The sequence below is a fragment of the Triturus cristatus genome, chromosome 1_2 (genome assembly GCF_964204655.1).
Source record: "Triturus cristatus chromosome 1_2, aTriCri1.1, whole genome shotgun sequence".
Taxonomy (NCBI): domain Eukaryota; kingdom Metazoa; phylum Chordata; class Amphibia; order Caudata; family Salamandridae; genus Triturus; species Triturus cristatus.
In genome coordinates this window covers 840,042,275-840,064,582 of record NC_140580.1, presented here as the reverse complement: position 1 = coordinate 840,064,582, position 22,308 = coordinate 840,042,275, and the positions used below count along the sequence as shown (strand labels likewise).

At 45.7% G+C, this 22,308-nt stretch overlaps 1 protein-coding gene across 19 annotated transcripts in view; it reads left to right on the top strand.

The window, feature by feature from the left end:
* Positions 1-22,308, top strand: part of EIF4G3 (eukaryotic translation initiation factor 4 gamma 3) — a 1,568,346-nt gene that overhangs the window by 880,273 nt on the left and 665,765 nt on the right. For all 19 annotated transcript variants that reach the window (XM_085608969.1, XM_085608978.1, XM_085608977.1 and 16 more), the window contains 3 exons: positions 6,477-6,676; positions 7,007-7,126; positions 14,437-14,610. In XM_085608969.1, the coding sequence (XP_085465095.1) occupies positions 6,477-6,676; positions 7,007-7,126; positions 14,437-14,610 (494 nt within the window). The remainder of the gene's footprint in view (positions 1-6,476; positions 6,677-7,006; positions 7,127-14,436; positions 14,611-22,308) is intronic.

Here is a 22,308-nt window from a genome sequence, read left to right as displayed (position 1 = left end):
ATCCCCTGCGCCAGCAACATTCTGAAACTTTTGTAGCTCTCCAAGCCGACGAGGACGACGTCACAGAAGCACGGGTCCGCCTGCGGCTCCGCTGACGTCACTGGATCCATAAGAGGACCTCGTCAGCGTGATGACGTCAGTTCCCTTTTTTCCGCGCCGTCCATGCGAACGGTTTTCTGGGACTCTCCGTAGCTTTGGCTAGTTACTTTGTGTTTCTGCTGGTGTTTCTCTTTCTTCTTGCTTCTTGTTTAAAGATGTCGACAAAGAAGTCCGGATTCAAGCCGTGTAGGGAGTGCGGTAAGCACATGTCCATCAAGGATCCGCAAGAGGACTGTCTGTGCCTGTCGGATCACGACGTCGAGGGATGCTCTTTCTGTCGAAAGATGAGTACTAAGGCCTTAAAAGAAAGAGAAGCCGAGTTGTTTATAGCAAGGATGAAAAAAAGAGAAGAGCGGTCGAAGATGCTCCAGATCAAGATCTAGGTCGGCGTCGAAGTTGATGTTGGGGCATGCTTCTAAGTCCAAGAAGCATAAAAAGAAGAAGAGGCATGGTTCTCGACACCGTTGGGATAAGGAAGCGGCTCCGAGATCGACTTCGTCTACTCGGCGTCGTAAGGACTATGTTTCTCCCTCTCCTGTCTCAAATCCTACTTCTCCTGTTTGCCTGACCTCGCCTGCGGCTTCACCGGAGCACTCTCCGGCTCCATCTCCAACGCCGGCACATTCTCTAGCTCCAGTTCAAGAAGCTCCGGCTCCTGATGAGTCTTCGACTCCAATGGCTCCACCGTCGGCGCCGATTGGCCTGAGTCCGGTTATGCCTCATTCTGAGCCATATCCCCCTTTTCCAGGCCCGGGACAAGACCCATCGCATTATTTGAATGCAATGTATGGAGTCTTCACTAGAGCGATGTACCGCTCTGGAGCACCTTCGGGTCCCAAGGGTCCAATGGCTTTTAATCTGGGGGTTCCTCAAGCCTACGCTCAGGCTCCATTAATGTTTTTTTTCCCGGCGACGCCGTCTTGGCATTTCCCGGCACCGAGGACATCGACGCCGCTTCCATCTTCACCGGCTCCAGCTCGACCTCGTTCGACTCCGGCTGTTCCTCCGGATCCGTGTTCGACGCTGGCTCCGGCGCCGTCTGAGTCGGTTGCGGCGCCGCCGACGCCCGTCCTAAGGATTAGGTCCAGGCGAGAAGCTCAAAGAGTCCTGGAAGAGCAAAGGTACCAGGTTGAAGAGATAGAAGAGGGTGAGCTCATGGAGTCTGATGACTTGTTTGAAGAGTTGAAGGAGGCTAATGGCTTGGATTTGTCACCAGAGTGGGAGATTACTCCTCCAGCCGATACTCTCTCTAATGATGTGGCTCCCTACCACAAGGTCATTAGAAAAGCAGCAGAGCTTTTGGATGTACAGCTCCCAACTGCTGAATTCAAGCCTAACATCCTCACTGAGGTTTTACATTCTCCCTTCACCGTGACAGAGCCCTTACTACCAATTAATGAGGCCATCACTGAACCAGTCATGGAGGTATGGCGAAAGCCCTTTTCAGCTCCTGCGGTTTCTAAAACTTTGGCTAGAAGGTACAGGGCGGCTCCAGGTGATCCAGACTTTACTTCCCATCCTTCTCCGGAAAGTCTTGTGGTTCAGGCTGCTTGTGCTAAGAGGTCTTCCGGTGCCTTTCCACAGGTCCCTAGTGACAGGAACGCTAAAATATTCGACCAATCAGCCAAGAAAGTCTTCTCCTCGGCTAGAATGGCCTTCAAGTCGACAAATGCCACCTGTCTCTTGGGCCGTTATATCCACGCTCTTATGAATTCTGCTAAACAGCTGGCTCCTAAATTACCTGAGGAGGACAGGCAGAACCTCTAATGAGGTGCTGTCAGACACTCAGGCGGCTGCGCGTCAGGTTATCCAGAGTGGCCTGGACACTGCGGACTTTGTCGCCAGAATTATGGGCTCCTTGGTTACCACAAGGAGAAGTGCGTGGCTGAAATCATCTGAGTTCTCCCCTGATGTGCAGGCAACGCTTCTGGACCTGCCTTTTGACGGTTCTGGGCTTTTTGGTAAAAAGGCTGATGCTGCATTAGAGAGATATAAGGAAAGCAAAGCCATGGCCAAATCTCTAGGTCTGCAGACACAGCCTAGGGGTTCTTTTAGGAGATACAGAGGCTTTGGAAGGTCGTCCTTTTGGACCTATAGGTAGCCCCAGCAGCAGCAGCAGCAACAGAACACCCTGTATAAGACCTACAGGGGCAGGATCAGAGGTCGTGCTCGAGGTCGGCAGCTCTCCTCCTCTTCCTCCATCCCTCCCACCACTGCAAAGCAGCCCTAGATCCACCATTCTGGATCATGTTAGTCCTGTGGGGGGGCCGGCTTACCCATTTTCTACAAGATTGGGAATCGGTCACTTCAGACCTTTGGGTTCTAGATCTTGTAGAAAATGGGTATGCTCTTCCCTTTCGGGAATTTACTCCAAATTACCGTCCTTGCCAAGGTGCTTGCTCGGAGGACCACCACCTTGTCCTGCAGGAGGAAGTCATTACGTTACTAAAAAAGGTGCGATAGAGGTGTTTCCAGAGCAGGAGAGGGGTCAAGGATGTTACTCCCGGTATTTCCTGATTCTGAAGAAGGATGGCAGGCTACGTCCAATCCTGGACCTCAGGATCTTGAACCTTTTTCTGAAACAGGAGAAGTTCAAGATGCTCACCCTTGCACAGGTTCTTTAAGTGCTGCAACAGGAGGACTGGATGGTGTCGATCGACTTGCAGGATGCGTATTTCCACATCCCCATCCCCACCCTGAAGTCGCACAGGAAGTATCTCCGTTTTACGGTAGGGTCGCAACATTATCAGTTTGCGGTCCTTCCGTTTGGTCTTACTACTGCACCTCGAGTCTTCACCAAGATGATGGCAGTGGCAGCAGCCCATCTCAGAAGGTCGGGGATTCCAGTTTTCCCCTATCTGGACGACTGGCTGATCAAAGCGGAGTCGCCAGAGAAAGTGCTTCATCATCTGCAGGATACAACTCAGCTGTTGTACAAATTGGGTTTCTCCATAAACGTGCCCAAATCTCACCTGGTGCCCTCTCAGCGCAACCGGTTCATAGGGGCGGTACTGGACACTACTGTGTGTCGAGCATTCCCTCCCCCTCAAAGGATTCTCGACATACAGGAAATGATTCCCTTGTTTTACAATGGAGCGGTCGTTTCAGTCCTGAAGGTACTTCGTCTGCTCGGTCTGTTTGCTTCCTGCATTCTATTGGTCAACCATGCACGCTGGCACATGAAGGCGCTCCAGTAGTGCCTCCGCAGGCAGTGGTATCAGCACAACGGAGATATCAGGGAGTCTGTGAGGATCTCCAGAGAAGCTACAGCGGATCTGTCTTGGTGGAGCGTGGATGGCAATCTGGCTCAAGGAAAGCCCTTCCATCCACCTCCATCGGTGGCACAGTGATAACTGATGCATCCACTTTAGGGTGGGGTGCTTATCTGGGGGATCTGGAGATCAAGGGTCTTTGGTCTCCAGAGGAAAGGTTGCTTCACGTCAACCTTCTGGAATTACGGGCGATACGTTTGGCGCTCAAGGCCTTCCTCCCTTCCCTTCGCGGTCAGTCGGTTCAAGTTCTGACAGACAACACTACTGCAATGTGGTATGTCAACAAGCAGAGAGGAGTGGGGTCGCATTGCCTCTGCAGAGAGGCTCTGCGTCTCTGGTCCTGGGTTCAGGATCATCAGATTTGTCTGATGGCAAATCATCTGAACGTGTGTGCAGACAGTCTCAGTCGGCAGTTCTCGGCCGACCACGAGTGGAGGCTTCATCCGGAGGTGGTTCGTCACGTCTTCCGGACGTTGGGAACTCCTCGGGTGGACCTGTTTGCCACTCTCGAGAATGCTCACTGCCCTTTATTCTGCAGTCTCCAGTATCCGATGCAGGGAGCGTTGGGGGACCCGTTTCAGTTGAGATGGGACTCGCATCTCCTTAACGCGTTTCCTCCCATACCCTTGATTCCTCGGGTTCTGAGGAAGATTTGCAAAGACCAGGCCCAAGTCATTGATCGCCCCGGATTGGCCAAGAAGGGTGTGGTATACAGATCTTCTCCACCTCTACTCGTGCCCTCCGCTCAGTCTCCCTCTGAGGGCAGACCTCCTCTCGCAGTCGGAGGGGCAGGTTCTGCACCCCCACCTCCAGTGCTTACACCTTCATGCCTGGAGATTGAGCGGGGAAACCTGAATTCTTATTCTCTCCCGCCAGATGTTGTAGATGTAATTTTGTCTGCTAGACGTCATTCCACCAAATTTATCTATTCCTATAGGTGGTCCAAATTTGTGCTTTGGTGCAGAGAGAAGTCTATTTTGACCCTTTGAGGGCTCGTTTATCCAACATCCTTCAGTTTGCTCTTTCTCTTGCTCAGCAGGGCTTTGCGGTAGCTACCGTTGAGGGATATTTGTCGTCATTTCTTTGCTTGCCGGATCAGCCATCCCTGTTCAAGTCACCTATCGTATTACGATTCCTTAAGGGCCTTACCAACAAGTTTCCGCCTACTCCTTTTATTGTGCCTCAATGGGAGTTAAATCTCGTCTTAACTTACTTGATGGGTTCTCCCTTCGAGCCCTTTCACAAGTGTCCCTTGAGGCTGTTGTCTTTCAAAACTGTTTTTCTCATTGCTATTACCTCGGCAAGGAGGGTAAGTGAGCTTCAAGCTCCAAGTTCAAAACCCCCGTTCTTGTCCACTCATGCTGAAGGAATGGTACTCAGGACCAGGGCTGCTTTTCTGCCTAAAGTGGTAACTCCTTTCTATCTGGGGCAATCCATTACCCTTCCTACCTTCTATCCTCCCCCTCACCCTTCCAAGGAGGAGGAGCGGCTTCACCATTTGGACCATAAGAGGGCGGTGAGCTTTTACCTCGATAGGACTAAAGACTTTCGAGTGGATGACCAGCTCTTCGTGGGCTTTGTTGGCTGCAGGAAAGGCAGAGAGGTGCACAAGCGCACCCTGTCCAGATGGATTATCTGGTGCATCAAGATATGTTACTCTTTGGCCGGTAAGGAACCTCCAGAGCGTGTAAAGGCTCATTCTACCAGGGCAAAGTCTTCTAAATCTGCCTTATCTAGAGGTGTTGCTGTGGAGGACATTTGTAGTGCGGCAACTTGGGCCTCCCTCCACACTTTCGCGAAGCATTACTGCTTGGATTCCGAGGTGAGGAGGTATGGACACTTTGCTCGTTCCGTCCTTCAGGACTTTCTGGTATAGAAGGGTGGACACCCTTCTCTGGGTGTGAGACTGCTGTGGGAATCTTTTCACAAGGTGAGGAATCCACTGGCAGATGTATTCATCAGAAGAACAAGTTACTTACCTTCGGTGATGCTTTTTCTGGTGGATACAGTATCTGCCTGTGGATTCCTCACTGATGCACCCGCCTCCCCGTTGTCCACCCCTTGTATACCTACAATAGTGATGATGTTTCAAAATTCATTTATTACTATCAAAGGAAGCGTGCTATTTCTTTTGCCTTCCTGTATTATCTTCACACTGTGTGTTTTGTGTATTATGTACTGTGTATACTGTATATATATTGCTGTCAGTCTGTCCGTGTGCCTCGAAGGCACAGAAAAAAGGGCAGAATTGACGTCATCACGCCGACGAGGTCCTCTTATGGATCCAGTGACGTCAGCGGAGCCACGAGTGGATCCGTGCTTCTGTGCCGTCGGCGTGGAGAGCTACAAAAGTTTCCGAATGTTGCTGGCGCAGGGGATATTCACAAGGAGAGGAATCCACAGGCAGATACTGTATCCACCAGAAAAAGCGTCACCGAAGGTAAGTAACTTGTTCTTTAGGACGTTGGCATCAGCACTCTGGAACTCTCTACCTGTGTCTATCAGAAGTATACAGAAATATTTGGCTTACAGCAAGGCCAAAATATCCTGGCTTTTCCCGAGCTAATCCATACCTCCTGTGTTCCCCATCATGCAATGTTATACCTTGGTTTTAGCGCTGGGACGCCCCGTCGCTGGCGCAGCCATGCGCTGTATAAATCTTTTTAACATATCATGTTCACTAAATGCTGATATACAAAGAGGACTAGGACTGTTGTGGTGGTCTTCCAACTATCAAGTTGGCTACAATCTAGGCTATGGAGAATGCAGTAGCGTATCATGTATTTAGTGGAAGAATGCTTCATCACATATCCATATAGGTGGGCTCACAATGGCACTTGCCTGGGACAGTAAGTTCACTTTGAAGATAGTAATCATTTTTTCGTGACATTCTGGACCCAACCTATTTGAAACATTAATTCGGTACTTGTGACTGGCAACACAAGGGACAGTTGAGTGATTGTGTTTGCCGGGTGTCTATTAAATTAATGATTTAAATGATAGTATTTACCCTTCAAATGTACTTTCAGTAAATTATGTAATATTAAAGTTAAAAGCTCTCTTAATTTCTACATTTTCAAAGATATTCAATTAATTTTATTTAAGGTGACATTCCCACGGACCAGCCTCTGTGTTCATCCCCTGAACTTCAACAAACTACACCTGTGCTAGAACCAATGGTACCCCATGACCCTAATGGAAAGAAGCAGTACAACAGGGACTTTTTGCTTGGTTTTCAGTTCATGCCTGCCTGTATACAAAAGCCTGTGGGGCTGCCACCCATCTCTGATGTGGTACTTGATAAGGTAAGTAGGTAGAACAATTGAGACCAGTAAATACTTGTATTTGGTTACTCTGCTTTGAGGATAAGAGCTTATGAGAGTGTTTAGTAGGCGAGGTTGGCACTTGTAGAAAGACGTTAAATGTAAAGTTGGTGCTGAAGCTACTGGAATACGTGATTAGGATTCCAAGATGGAATGTTGTCCCTGAAGCAGTGCTGAAGTAACTGCATATTTTTTGGTTTGTAGAGGTTCCCTTAATACACTATTAAGAGGTTAGGCATGTCAACATTTAATTTTTCTTTGGGCCGTGTACATGTTAGAAAATATAACTAATTGCTGTTTTAACCTTCCCAGATAAACCAACCAAAGTTACCAACGCGAACCTTGGAAACTAGAATTCTGCAGCGAGGGCCTGATTTCACCCCAGCCTTTGCAGATTTTCCAAGGCCTGCTCCAGCTGGTCGAGGTGTACCTGTAAGTGTGCTAAGTTAACCGATGGATGACATGCCGGGACTCCTACTTAACTTGAACTAATTATTTAATCCTTAGTTTAAGTCTTTCCTCATTTGCCAAACATGACATACAGATGTTGCAGTGTGTAATTGCATTATTTTTTTGATGTGCTGAAAAGGATTGCTCAGGCCCTGATCTACGTGGATGTGGCTTTTTAAAATTTTTTAAGAAGGTAATCTTTATCGTCACATACATGGAAGTAGACTTCTTTGAGGAAGGTATAAACCACAAAGAACATGGAATGTAAAGATACGGAAAAAGGGTTACGTTGAGCTCCATTTCCCCTGGACATCTGTGTCTCCACATGGGACAAATATCTGTAATTAATGGATGTATTTTTAAGTGATGTGGTTTATTAAAGAAACCCAAAAAGAGTAATGTTGATTTGAGAAAAGGTGACTCAGTATAAAGCAGCTGCAACCACAAAAAACATACCCTTAAAAGTGATTTATCTAATCCCATCATTTATTTGTTACTTGTGTAGGTCATGTAGGTTTTTTTAAGTGTATGATTTATTTAGTGCAGTGAATGCACTGTTCTTGTTCACGATTTACTCATTTCCTTTCTCATACCTCTATGATGTGTTTTATTAGAGTCTCTAAAACTAAAGGGTGTGCAAAGTTGTCAATTAGGTTTTTGTTTTAGTGTGTAGGTCTATAATGATAGGAGTGGATGAACAAATGGACCTTTCAGGAACATTACAATTTCGGAGAAGAGGTGTGGCGCCGCGGCCAGGGCGACTGACTCCGGAATCTGGGGATCACGGTTCGATCCCCGGTGCCGGCGGCAGATTAGCCCAGCACCATGTGACTCTGGGCAATAGCTTGCTTAATCTTCCCGACGGCCCCCAGCGCCTACAGACCCTTACGGTTGATTGTTCGCGCTTTACAAATGTGGATTATTATTATTATTATTATTTACATGTGTATGTCTTGGGTATACAATATAAGGAAGAGAAAATGTTTCCATTCTGACTGATTTAAGAAGTTTTGCAGCATGAATCTTTCTGGATTCATTATGCTCTGCATTATTCCGCCATCTAGTGGTTGGGTCCGGAATTGTAGTATTTCTTCTCTCTTTTTTTTTTTTTTTTTTTAGTGGCCCAGGTGGGCGTCTACATACCACCATTTGGTGTCCTTCGTGACGTCGACGCGCTTTCTCCGGAAGCTCCCACCTTTGGTCGCCACCTTCAGATTCTTTTTTCCGCTGTTGGGTCTGGATCAACAGGAATGAGCACCAAGAACTTTGGAGAGAAGAATCGACGAAAGAGAGAAGAATATTGGAATATATTACCGGGGAAGACACCGGAGATCAAGTAAAGAAGAAGCTCGACAACAGTTCAGAGAACATCAAAGAATTCAACGTTTTTCAAAGGAGAATGCGCATACAGGGGGCTCCCTCTGCGTGGTGATGGACAAGACTCCGTTCAAATTCTGCGCAAACTGCCACCACAAGTACACGCAAAAGGACCAACACCCGGTTTGCAATCTCTGCTTGCTGCTCTACCATCGAAGCGAGGACTGCAACGTCTGTGCAGCGTTCACCCTGAAGACTCTCAGGGTAAGGGAGAGACAGAGAAGAGCAAACTACAACATGCAGGGGCAGGGGGACGCCCCTATCGCTCCGAGATTTGGGACTCTCTAGCGGAGAGGAAGACAACGTAGCAGAAGGACCTGAAGACGCCGTGGTCGTCTAGCTCGAAAAGAAAACGTCGAAGGAGGTAAGAGAGTCGTCGAACCCTAAACACTCCACTGATACTCGCTAAAGCGAGCCAATGTCCTCGAAAGGAGCAGGGCCGTCGAAGCACTCGACGTAGACTACTGCATCCAAGGACAAGCAGATAGTCGGATCCTCTGAGAAGGACCGCCAGACGGCTAAATCCCAAGACAAGGGAAAGGCGCCGAAGAGCAGCCACGAAAAAGAGACGTCGAAAGGCGAAGGCCCGAGACAGTTTTCGACTTCAACGTCGACAACCGCGAAGAGGAAGGTCGAGGCCCTCGAAGCAGATCACGTGGCAGAGATGGAAAAGAAAAGAAAGAGGCTCGAGGCCGAAATGGCTAACACCTTGCAACGCAAGAAAGACTTCGACGAAAAGCTAAAATTCTACAGCATACCGTCGAAGACTACGCCCGAAACAGAAGGGGGCGTCGAGGACTTCCAAGCGCCGAACACACCTGAACCTGGAGAGGAACAGGAAGAAGACCTGTACTATGGGACAGGCGAAGGGGAAGAAGATGAGACTTACCAAGAGTCGACTTCTTCGGATGCTCACGACTTGCCGTGGGAAGATCTCGACGCCGAATCACCAGAAAAGGGTGTAGAATCATATCCGTCGAGGCCTTCGCCACCGGACGACATAGGGATCTACCATCAAGTCATCAAAAGGGCTGCTGACACGTATGGAGTGCAGTTAGAGGAAGAGAAACCCCAGTTTTGCTTCCTCTTGGAGACCTTGTTGCCATCCCAGACTAAAAGTCAGTTACTGCCCATGCTCCCAAGTGTTCTGGACCAGGGGAAAGAGGCATTCAAAGAGCTTGCCATGTGTAGAGCAGTGACTCCACGAGCAGAGAAAAAATATAAACATTCTTCGAAGGACCTCATGTACATCAGAGGGTCAGTACCAGCCACTCCATCATTACATCCATGGCTCGGAAAAGAGCAAATATACCCACAAACTCTGGCCCTCCACCAGACAAAGAAAGCAAGAGGATGGACATGATAGGTAGGAAGATGGAAAGGAGTGCAGCTATACAATGGCGCATCGCCAACTCCAATGCACTCATCAACAGACACGCATACCAGCACTGGGAAGAAGTGGGAGAACTCCTCAAGCACGTACCAGAACAATACCAGAGAAGGGCAAGCCACCTGGTAGAAGAGGGGAATAACATGGCTAATACATGTTTAAAGTCAGCACTAGACGCAGCAGAGACATCTAGCAGGCAGATGATGTTGGGGATCACAGAAAGGAGGCATGCCTGGTTAAGAATTTCAGGTTTCAAGAATGAGGTCCAAAACAACATCCTCAACACACCCTTCAACGGAGAAGAACTGTTCGGAGCACCAGTAGATGAAAAATTGAACCAGCTGAAAAAAGATAATGAAACAGCTAGGTCTATGGGGGCGCTGCAGTTCCAAGGTATGAGAAGAGGAACACCTTCCAGGAGACCAACAGGCAGAGGAAATAATCAGCCTGGGGCAACACACCAAACCACCCAGCAAAGTTATCAAGGGGGTAACCAGGGACAGCAGCAGGGACAGCATCAGCAGAACTGGCAGTACCAGCCCCGAGGACAATCCTTTCGAGGGCGCGGCCGAGGAAGGGGTAATGGCCAGAGGGGTAGTCGGCCTCCCACAGGAAAGTGACTCACCAGCAAAAACAATGCACACCTGGATGAGACCTCAGGAAGTGCAGAAAGAGCCAAGACAAAAACCAGCAAAAAATCAAAATCTTCAACAGCTCCTCCAACACACATCACCGGTAGGAGGCAGATTAAGACACTTCCTCCAGGAGTGGAGGAAAATAACATCAGACAAATGGATATTGAACCTCATACAATATGGGTACTGTATAGACCTGGAAAGGCCACCGCAAAACAGAAGGCCAAGGGTCAGAGTGCGCACAACAGAAGAGCTGACACACTTGAGGCAGGAAGCAAGAGAACTGCTAAAGAAAAGAGCCGTAGAAATTGAGCCACAAAAACAACGGAACAAAGGGGTATACTCAACATACTTCCTCATACCAAAAGTAGACGGAACATTACATCCAATTCTAGACCTCAGATTCCTAAACAGGTTCATAAAGACTCAAAGGTTCAAGATGACCTCGCTCCAAGAGGTCATACCTCAACTACAAAAAGGAGATTACATAGCAACTATAGACTTAAAGGACGCCTACTTGCACATCCCCATCAACAGCAAACACCTCCTCCGGTTTATAATTGGCAAAACTCACTACCAGTTCACAGTGCTAGCTTTCGGACTACAATCAGCACCAAGAGTCTTCACAAAATGTCTGGCGGCAGTAGCAGCACACTTGAGGAGGAAGGGGATACATGTATACCCATACCTCGACGACTGGCTGGTGAAAGCAAGCTCATACCACAGGTGCAAGAGGCACATAGAGATAGTGATACAGACGCTTGCCCAACTGGGGTTTTCAATCCATTGGGAGAAGACGTCAATAGAACCAGAACAACTGAAGAGATTCTTAGGAGCAGAGATCAACACCATACAGAGCACGGTGATTCCATGTGCAAAGAGGGCTCTGGCTATATGCAAGGAGACGTGTCTTTACCACAAGGGGCAAGCTCTGACAGTGAGGACTGTGAGCAAACTGATTGGGATGTTGGCATCATGCATATATTTGGTACCGAATATTCGCCTACACATGAGACCATTCAAAGAATGGATCCAGCAGCAATGGTCACAAGCCACAGGGAGTTGGGAGGATCTAGTGGTTGTAACACATACAGTACAGCATGAAATAGCATGGTGGAACCAGAAGAACTTAGCACAGGGGAGACCATTCACACAACCAACTCCAACTCCAACTGTAACCATTACAACAGACGCCTCCCAGAAGGGGTGGGGAGCGCACACAAACAACCTCAAAGTAAGGGGGTTGTGGGGACTACAGGATGCAATAAAGCACATGAACTTCCTAGAACTCAAGACAGTGTTCCTAGCCTTAAAGGCCTTTCAGAAACTGCTGTACGGGCACAGAGTACTGATACAAACAGACCACACAACTACCATGTTCTACATCAACAAGTAAGGAGGGACACATTCAGTGACACTCTCCCGGCTAGCGCAGGAAATATGGAGATGGGCAATCCCCAGGAAAATTGACCTGTTAGCAATACATCTACCAGGGAAGGACAATGTAGAACCAGACTGTCTCAGCAGAATGCGAGATCAACCAACAGGAAATCCAGAAGGTATTCCACGAATGGGGGACTCCACAAATAGACCTCTTTGCAACACACCAAAATGCAAAATGCCAAAACTTCGCATCCAGAGTACTGTGCAAACACTCCCTGGGGAATGCACTATGGATAAGCTGGTCAGGGACATTTGTCTATGCTTTTCCACCAATACCGCTACTACACAGGGTGCTGAGCAAGTGCAGGTTCAGCAGCATGACGCTCATCCTGATAGCACCCCAGTGGGCCAGACAAACATGGTTCTCACAAATCATGGAGATGTCACAAACGCACGCACACAGGTTCCCCGCCAGGAAGGACCTGCTAACGATGCAAAACGGAAGAGTACTACACCCAGAACTAGAAAGCCTCAGCCTAGCTGCATGGCTCCTGAGGATCTAGAGTTCGCACACCTCAAATTACCGGTGAGCATGATGGCAGTACTCAGGGAGGCAAGAAGACCGACCACAAGAAAGTGCTACGTAGCAAAGTGGAAAAGATTCACCGAATGGTGCATTAGGGAGAAACTGCAAACAAAAATTACTAAAGAATCAACAGTACTAAGATACTTGATGCATCTACTGCAGAATAAACTAGGCTACACATCCCTAAGGGTCCACTTAACGGCAATTGTGGCTTACACAAGAGGAGAAACAGTGAAAAGTTTCTTCACATCACAGGTGGTAAAAAGATTCCTAGAAGGTGCAAAAAGGATCGCACCTCCTGGCAGAAGGCCAGCACCAGCATGGAACCTCAATGTAGTGCTAACGCAACTAATGAAGGCACCATTTGAGCCTTTGCACAAAGCTACACTGCATATGCTCACACTAAAGACAACCTTCCTAGTTTCTATCACATCACTGCGAAGAGTGAGTGAATTGCAAGCGCTAACACTCCAAGAACCCTACCTGCAAATACACAGTGATAGGATTGTCATGAGAACGGACCCGCATTTCATGCCTAAGGTGGTGTCTAAGTTCCACATGAATCAGACAGTTCAAATACCAAGTTTTTTTCCAAAAACCTTCCATGAGCACAGAAAGGGCCTTACACACACTGGACGCCAGGAGGGCAGTGATGCACTATATGGAAAGGACAAAAGATTCCAGAAAAACAAAGCAATTTTTTGTATCCTTTGCCAGCAGTTTTTTGGGACGACCAGTTACCAAAAATACCATTGCACAATGGATTGCACAAACCATACTGCTCTGCCACAAACATGCAGCTCAGCCATTACAGGGAGCAGTTCATGCTCACTCAACATGGAAGAAAGGAGCACCAATTGCGTTTCTAGCCAACACACCAATTCAAGACATTTGCCAAGCGGCTACATGGTCTTCAGATCACACGTTCACTAAACACTACTGTGCGGATATCCAACTGAACAAAGAAGCACAAGTGGGACAGAAGGTCTTGCCACACATTTTCAGTAACCAATGCTCATCTTCCACCCAACCACCACTATAAGGACAAACCGCTACAAAGTCGATGCACAGCATAGTGAATCCAGAAAGATTCACGCTGCAGAATGTTTCTTACCTGTCTGTGTAGTTTTGCAGCTTGAAGACTTTCTGGATTCACTAGCGAACCCACCCTCCTCCGCCAGAAAGATGAGACAGGAGGATAAAGGGGGGCAGAAGGTGAAAGACTTTACAAGGATTAAATAAGAACTAGCAAAAAAAAAAAAAAAAAGACAAGAAAAAAGAATCCGAAGATGGCGACCAAAGGTGGGAGCTTCCGGAGGAAGAGCATCGACGTCACGAAGGACACCAAATGGTGGTATGTAGACGCCCACCTGGGCCACGGGAAATGGAAAAAAAATACCACAATTCCGGACCCAACCACTAGATGGCTGAATAATGCACAGCATAGTGAATCCAGAAAGTCTTCAAGCTGCAAAACTACACCGACAGGTAAACTATACGTTTTTGAAGTCTCTTTATGTTAATCAAACTTTGTAGTTTAAAATTGTTTGACTGATTATGAGCAAAATGTATTTTTGGCAGAAAACACAAATAAAAATATTAAATGAATTAAATACAAATTTGACTGAGTTTCATAATGATCTCAAGCATGCAAGTTATCAGAGTTGAGGCAGCAATGAGTAACTGGTACCTTTTTTCTTTCACTGGGTGGTACTTTAATTCTGTAATTTATCTCTTTCCTTGGGTGGTACTTTAATACTGTCATTTCGTCTTTCCTTGACCCTCACCTTGTGTGTTGTAAAGTGAATTCAAGCCTCTAACTTTGAGCGTAACACCAGGGTACTACCAGTAAATGTTTTCTGAATGTAATTTGTATTTAATTGATACAGTCCTGTCTCTAATAGACATCTGTTTGTCTTAGCTGATGAGCGTGGGGACAAGGAGATCGCAGCCGGGTCAGAGAAGAGAACCTAGAAAAATCATCATGAACATTTCTGTAACTGAAGATGTGCGACTGAAGAAAGCAGAGAATGCTTGGAAGCCTGGCATAAAGCGTGAGAACCCGTCTGAGGAGCCAGAAAATGTAAAAACCCAGGTGAAAGCACACATACTTACTTCCTTCCTCACATACACACCTGAAAGACTTGTGTGTGGCCCTTGGTCTATTATTAAACTTGCATTTTAGAATCAGAGTAAAATAATTAGGATTGAGGTAAGTAGTAATCAACCAGAAAACATATTTAATTTAAATCAAAATTAGAATTTTCAGACGGCACTATCGCAAGGTAGTCACTGAAAGTATGTGGCATGGCTGAAATATATATATATATATGTGTGTGTATATATATATATATGCGTGTGTGTGTGTATATATATATATAATATATATATATATATATATATATATTTTTTTTATCGTTCTGATGGAAACTTATAACTGCAGATTCCTTGCCTTTAGAATAGTCCCAGGCCCAGACTGGAAAATGTCCTAGCTAGCGTGAAGAAAAATTCCAATTCTATTAGGGACATGTAAAAGTATGCTTAAACGATCTTTACTTTTCTCACAGCAGTAATAAGAAAACCAATAGTAATGTCCATAACAGTATATAGCACAGTATCAACCTCTGATAGTCCTCTTTCTTTGTGCAAATGGAACTGGCAGGATCCCTTCTCCAGTCTTTTGGAACCTCATCGTTTCATTTTGTTAGTTGAGAACACATAAAACAGGTGAACCTTCCATCCATACTTGCTTGCAACTAGTCTTCATTACTAATGATGGTAATCATAACTGTTTGAACCAAATTGTAACACAATCCTATAAGACTGATACGTAAGAAAAAATACTCCTGTTGATGCAGACCATGATCCTCCTCCGCAGTGGGCGAGTTCTGCAAATAATAGTGTGGGATAATCTTCGCTTCTGTGTCCCTAATAGAATTCAAATTTCCCTTCACGCTAACTAGGACACTTTTCATTCTATGTCGGGACTGAAGGACCGATAATGCTTGTCCAAGCTTGCATACCACCATGAAAGCCAATCAGAGACAGGCTTGAAATAGAATCTCTTAACCATGCAATCAGTAGACCAATCTGCTGTTTGCAAGATATCTTTCAATCGGACTCCTAAAATGTAGACTTTTGAAAACATCATACTCCTGGCCGAATGATCCCCAAACATCGAAAGGTCTGTGCCAACCTCTTACATCACTCATCCTACCCATCTAGCCATGGTGGATGAGGAGACCGGCTGATTCAGTTTAGTAATTGCAGCGAACAACTGCCTTACCTCTCGGGGTCTCAAATCACAAGACAAACTCTCATATTCTTGCGAACAAACAACACAAATTTGGATGAGCCCTGGAATTCAGGGTACAACACAGACCACACATATGGGTGTTTGTGCAATTGAAGATAGTAAACAAAACTTGTTCCGGAGTTAATGACCTAGCTGTTAGATCCACGACATAGGCATCCGATACCCTTTTGCATGATATAAGGCACATCAGCATTGTCAATTTGGCAGAGAGCTGCTTTCTGGAAATGTCTGGCCAGCTCATAAACAAACAGAGCACTTTGTTCATATCCCAGGTCTGCGTGTATTTGGGTTTTGGGGGATTAGCCAGCCTGATGCCCTTCATCAGTTTAGGTATTGGAGAATGTGAACCTACTGGCTTACCTGTAATTGGAATGTGTCCAGTCGAGAAGCCGATCTGAAGGTATTGAGTATGCTTAACCTGCCTCTCACAATTCTGCAAAGAAATTTCAAACATGTACAGTGTCAGACCCCACAGGATCCAAATGTCATTCCACACACCAACTGCTCTAGGCAGACCATGCCTAGTTGTACGAGTCCCTGATGACAAACTTGCGCTATAAATGCAGAAGTCAATCCCAAAAGCCCAGACATGCTTTGTTTATTTTATTTATTTATAGTTTTATATAGCACAAATCTGATCCTAAGAGGGTATCAGAGTGCTTTACAAGAGGTCAAGTAAAGAAACAGTAGGACAGATAAAAAATATGGAGAGAAGAAACATGATGGGAGGGACCAAAAATTAGGCAGGAGGTTTTCACAGAGCCCACACCACCCACTATATATACACATATATTCTCATAGGAGGCCAATAACTTACATAGTTAAAGCAGAAGTGGCCAAATGAGGCCCACTAGAAGAGTATGAGTGTCAAAAGTAAAAATGTGTTTATTAGTACCAGTTTGACTTCCTTTTTAAATGCTGTGGTTCATGGGATCAGTCGTATTTCAGGGGGAAGGGAGTTCCAGATTCTCGGGACAAAACCCAAGAAGGATTGCTTGTTTAAGTATTTTTGCAGAATTTCTGAGGATGCAGCAGTGCTAGTACTTCTTGAAGATCTACAACCGCCAGACAACTCCAGTTTTTGTGCTTGGGCTATTGTAGTGTAGGGCTTTATGAGAAATGCAGGGGATTTTTAGCTCAATTCTCGCCTCATATGGGAGCCAGTTTAGAGCCTTTAGATCCGGAGTGATGTGGTTATTTATTTGGGATCCAGTGATGAGCCTGGCAACAGAGTTAAGTGAGGCCCTTAGAGGAGCCAACATGATCTAGGTATGACACAGAGGGTTTTACTTCCATTGTCCAACCTGGAAATCACTAGGGCTTGAACAATTGATTTGAAGTCGTTGAGGGGAAAGAAAGGTTATAATTCCTTAGGATGTTCATTTGGAAGTTGGCTCCTTTAGTGGCCTTACTGATGTGCTACTGATGTTTAAGTTCTTGTCAAGGGTTATTCCTAAAGATCTTGTGGAATCTGATGTGTGGAAGGCAGCTAAAAGCTGATAGTTGCTTCATCCAATTTCCGATATCAGAGGACTGTTTGGTTGGGGCGATTAGGACAAATGACATTTTTTGAGCTTATAGTTTTAAGTGGTTGCGTCAGCCAGCATAGAGTTTTTTGAAGAGTTGTGTTACGAAACCGGACATCTTCAGGGGAGGAGATTTTCAAATAGAGTTGGGTGTCGTCAGCATACATGTGATTGTGAATGTTAGGCTCTGAATTTCAGTTGGTGGCTCCATGAACAGGTTAAAGAAGGTGGGAGAGAGAGCACTGAGCCCTGAGAGAACCCCAGTGGGACAGGTAAAGAATTGGAAAGGGACTGATTGACCTTGAATCGTTGTGATCTGTTGAGGAGGAAAGAGGTGGACCAATTCAGGACAGACCCAGATAGCCCCATCCTACTTTCCAGTGATTCAAGGAGGCTGTCATATTTAACCGTGTCAAAAGCGGACGAGAGGTCAAGGAGTACTAGCAGGCAGGGTTCATTTTGATGTAACATTTTTAGCACATCATCTGCTATGTGCTTTGAAGTAGATTCAGTGTTATGTCCCTGTCGGAAGCCAGATTGGAATTTGTCTATGTGGTTGTCTAGTTCGATGTGAACACGCTTCTCCAGGAGCTTCGCCAGGGTTGGAATGTTAGTGATTGGGCGCAAGTTATTTAGGTCTGCGTGGTCTGCGGTGGGTTTCTTCAAAATAGAAATAACCTGTCCAGACTTAAGGCATTCAAGGATGGTCCTCTGCCTTGAGGTAATGAGAGAGTTACTATCTTGGTCCAGATAGGGAGTATTGACAATTTGCACTCATTGAAGAAAATCAATGGCAGGGGGTCGTTGAAGTAGTTAGAGGGTTTCAGAGCTGGGAGAATTTTAGGAATGTAATTTTCCTCATAGAATTTGAAGGAGTACCACAAGTTATTTTTGGGGTAATGCCCAGAAAGAGGTGAGGGCTCATCGATACGCGGTGTGGGGGAGATTGAGATGTGGTGAGTCAGGAAGGTGCTCCATTGCTATCCTTCAGTATAATTTTTTTTGTCTTTTCCATTAAGAAGGAGAACAAATCCTAGCAATTTGGTTGTAGAATTGATCCAGTTGGGGAAGGGTAGGATTGTCTATTTAATTTTAGTTTGACCAGCTCGTATAGTTTTTTTGATTGGTTTCTAGCATTATCCAGCTGATATCTGAAGAAGTTCACTTTTGCACTTCTGATGTGTTTGTTATATGGGTGCCTATGTGATCTCAGAAGCTTCAAGTGATCGAGGGGCGGCGCGAGTCTCCATTTATGTTCAGCCAGTATTTAGATTGCGTCTTTCTGCATTAAGACTCCCATTGTACCATGGTTACTTTTCTCCTTGCCATCAGGGACAGCAGGTCGTACTTGATCATTGGATAGACTTCTCCTTCCAGTCCCTGTAAGATATCCTGAAACGTTGGAATGGCCACAGGACAGTTACTCAACATCTTGAGGAGAAGAGGGAATAATGTATGAGATCACCATAACGGCGTACCTAGGATTATCTCCGCTCGCTGACGTCGCCACCCTTGTAATCATGATGTATGAAGGGAAAGTATAAATCAACTTCTCGCTCCAATCCTGGAGAAATGCATCCACTGCAGTGGCTTCTGGATCTGTTCTCCAGCTGCAGAACTGGTGTATTGAATTTCAATGCAAACAGTTCATCTGGTGGTTTAGCTCCTGCTGGGACCAACTTCCGCCTGTCGAGACTACCCCACATCTGGCACCTAAGGTCTGGCGGCTGGCTTCCGATTGAGTCTATCACTATGTCCGGAGTTGATCTAAAAATCACCCGGCTGTTCCATGCTTACATGTGATTAAGCCACCAGGTCATCGCTGGTCTCGCCTCCACCATCAAGGCCATCTCCTCAGAGTAAGATATTTCCATTTGAGGGTGCTAGCGCTTTAACCGTTGTAGTGCCCTGTAGTACAACAGTCCAGGGAAGAGAGCATGTATCGGGGAAGATAATTGTCCTACTATATATTGCCAGTTTGAGGAGAGAGATGCAATCGGACACTATAAAGTCCATCAACTCCCTCTCGATCTCGGCTATGGGTAGTTCAGGGTCTCTACTTGTGCATTGGTGGTGAAGCCACGGAAATCCTTCCTGTGCTTTGGTATCCTATCCGATTTGGAGGTGTTGATAATGAAACCAAGGTCTTCCAAAAGCTGCACTGCCATCTGGGCTTCATACATGAGATTATATCTTGTCTTGGGCCATGAAAATCATTTCTTCCAAGTAAATTAGAAACCTGCAGGCCTGTGACCTCAACCAGGCTACCGCTGGCTTGAGGAGCTTCCAGACGCACCATCGGGCGAACAACAAGCCAAAGAGAAAGACCCTGAACTCTCATGTTTGGAATTTCCAGAGAAGCTGAAGAAATCTTAAATGGGGATAAAATCGATATCGCCAGATACACATCTTTCAAATCTAGTCTGGCTAGCCAGTCCCCTTTTTTGAGGAGGTTTCTCAAAAGATGGATGCCCTTCATCTTGAAGTGACAATACACCAACCAATTTCTGAATTCCCGCAGATTGGACGCACCCCTTTGTCCTCCTTGTTTACAAGAAACATATTGCTCAATATCACCTTGGGTGGAGAAGGATCACTCTATGGCCCCTTTATTTTCTAAAATTTTGTATCTCCAAAATCTATTAGGGATAGTAACCTCCTCGGAAAAGGAAAGGGAAAACTATCTGCTGTGCTGTCTTTTGGTAATCCAAAACTCTATACATAACCTTTGTACTATCTGAAGGACCCATGCATCTGAGGAGACCTCCCGTTTTGTTTTGACACACTGCTGTTCTGCTCCCTGCCTTGATGGGGAAGAAAGCCTGGTCCTCACCTGTGCAGTTGCTGTTTCCTCTGCCACCACCTCTGCAGGTGGGTCCTCTGCTAACTTGTTCTTGGAAGGGAGAAGGGGGTATGTCCTCTCTGGTCATCGCAATTGAAACTTTGGGGCCTTGTTTCCAAGGGAACACTTATGTAAAAAAACGACCGGACGAACTGCCCCATCCTCATCCAGCCCATCTAAAAACCCTAGTGTTAAACACTTTTTTAAGTGAGGCTTGCGCCTTATCTAGGGCCCTATGTTGCCAAATCTTTGACGAAAGCATTGCAAAATAACTGACTGTAGGAAGCTGGCTCTGTATATACTATACCAAAGTAAGGTATAGTGTGCACAGAGTCCAGTGGATCCCCAAAGGTATGCAGAGGTAAAAGTAGTTAATACCTTACTATCTCTGGTAGTGTGGATGAGCAGTAAGGCTTCATCAGAGGGTAGTGTTAAGAATTTATTGTAAACACTCAGGCAACAAATGATGTCGCACACAAAAAGACTGAACTCAGACCAATTGTTTTGTATACAAATATAATTGTTATATTTTATTTTCTAGAACCAGGCCTGGTACAGGTAAGTATGATAACACTTTGTAAGAATAATGCAGTTTAAATACAGTTTGATAACTGCCCACCTTAATCACAGAGACTCTAAGTTCACCCGTACCTGGCAGCCGCTTATCCAACATTTTACTCGAATAGAGAATTCTCACTTTGCCCCCACCCCCCGGCTACGGGCTCTGCAGCTTTTTGAAGACTCTCTCTTGCCTTAAACTTGAGGAGCTCCCCAACTGCCCCCCTCGGTTCATAACTCAGATGGGGCCTCTCCTTCTTCCTAAACACCTCACCTGACTCCCCCAGCTACACTCTGGGCATTCCCCCCTGACCGTTACCCCGAGTCACTATCCTCCCTCCCTTGAATACCTGGTTTACTCATTTGCCCTTCATATTTGGTGTTCATCAGCAGTCTCGCATTACCTCCCGCGAACATTCAATTTCCCACACTGGTCTACAGCTGTGCCCTCTGCCTAGCTACATGTCATGGCCCTTCTCACCCAAAGTCTTTATATGTCATATCTACTGTATATTGTAGGCTTCTTCCACAAAGGTACCTGCTTAATCCCTATCTCCACTTCCTCTGCCATTGTAGTGAAATATCAATGCTGTAAGATAAAACCGTTTGTATACTATTTGTGATGACTATTGTTCTTTGGAAAATTCCTTTTCAATAAACAGATTTGAAAGAAAGAGAGAAGAAAAAAAAAGGAATCCCCCATGAAACTCATTCTTTTTATAATTAATTTGTATAAACATTCTGGGACAGTGTCTAGCCTAGTGTAAAACATAAAACTAACAAAAATAGCAGCAAGGTTGTTGCAGTTGCCTTGTGAGGAAGAGCTGGAAGAATTTGCAACTCGAAATAAAGTTAGTTTTCCGAGCAGTACACATGTAGACCTTTGTTCTTGTTGGTTATAGAGACATCTGATGAGGAAAAATGTGTTTGGAAGTTTTTAATTTGTTGATGGAAAAGCACTTCACCAAAAATCATCAAAATGTTTTTTAAAGATGCAATCAATAATGCAGTTGAATGCAATTGGAATGGTCACAGATACGTCACTTGTTCATAAAACAATTGGAATTACTTTTCATTTACTTTTTATATTACTTTGTACGTTACATTTCAGATTACTTTTTCTACTCAGTGTGATGTGCCTAGATATCACACTGGGACATTTCTCAGAGAAAAGGTAAGTAAATCAGTGTTTGTACATTTGCAGTTTCTTAGTGTTCCATACAAACCAACTCCACACTTGGAACAATTTTCACAAGAAAGCAGTTCAATGCAGTCCTATGGGAGAAAACAATGTTATAGACGTAATGGTAAGAACTTAGGTTTGGGAGTTAGTTTTCTGGGGTTAGAACCAGGGTTCCCCCAGGATAAAGGATGCACTCTCCAAGCACCCTCAGCGGCACTAGGGCGGCTGGGTGCAGATTCCTGAGGCCCAATGTTATCTAATGGGGGACAGGGGGCCCCCGGTTGATGGCTGCTTACGAGTAGGCCACAAGGTTGTGGGAACAAATCTCCCGGATTTAAGCTCAGGGCAAAGGGGATCAGAGTTGGCAC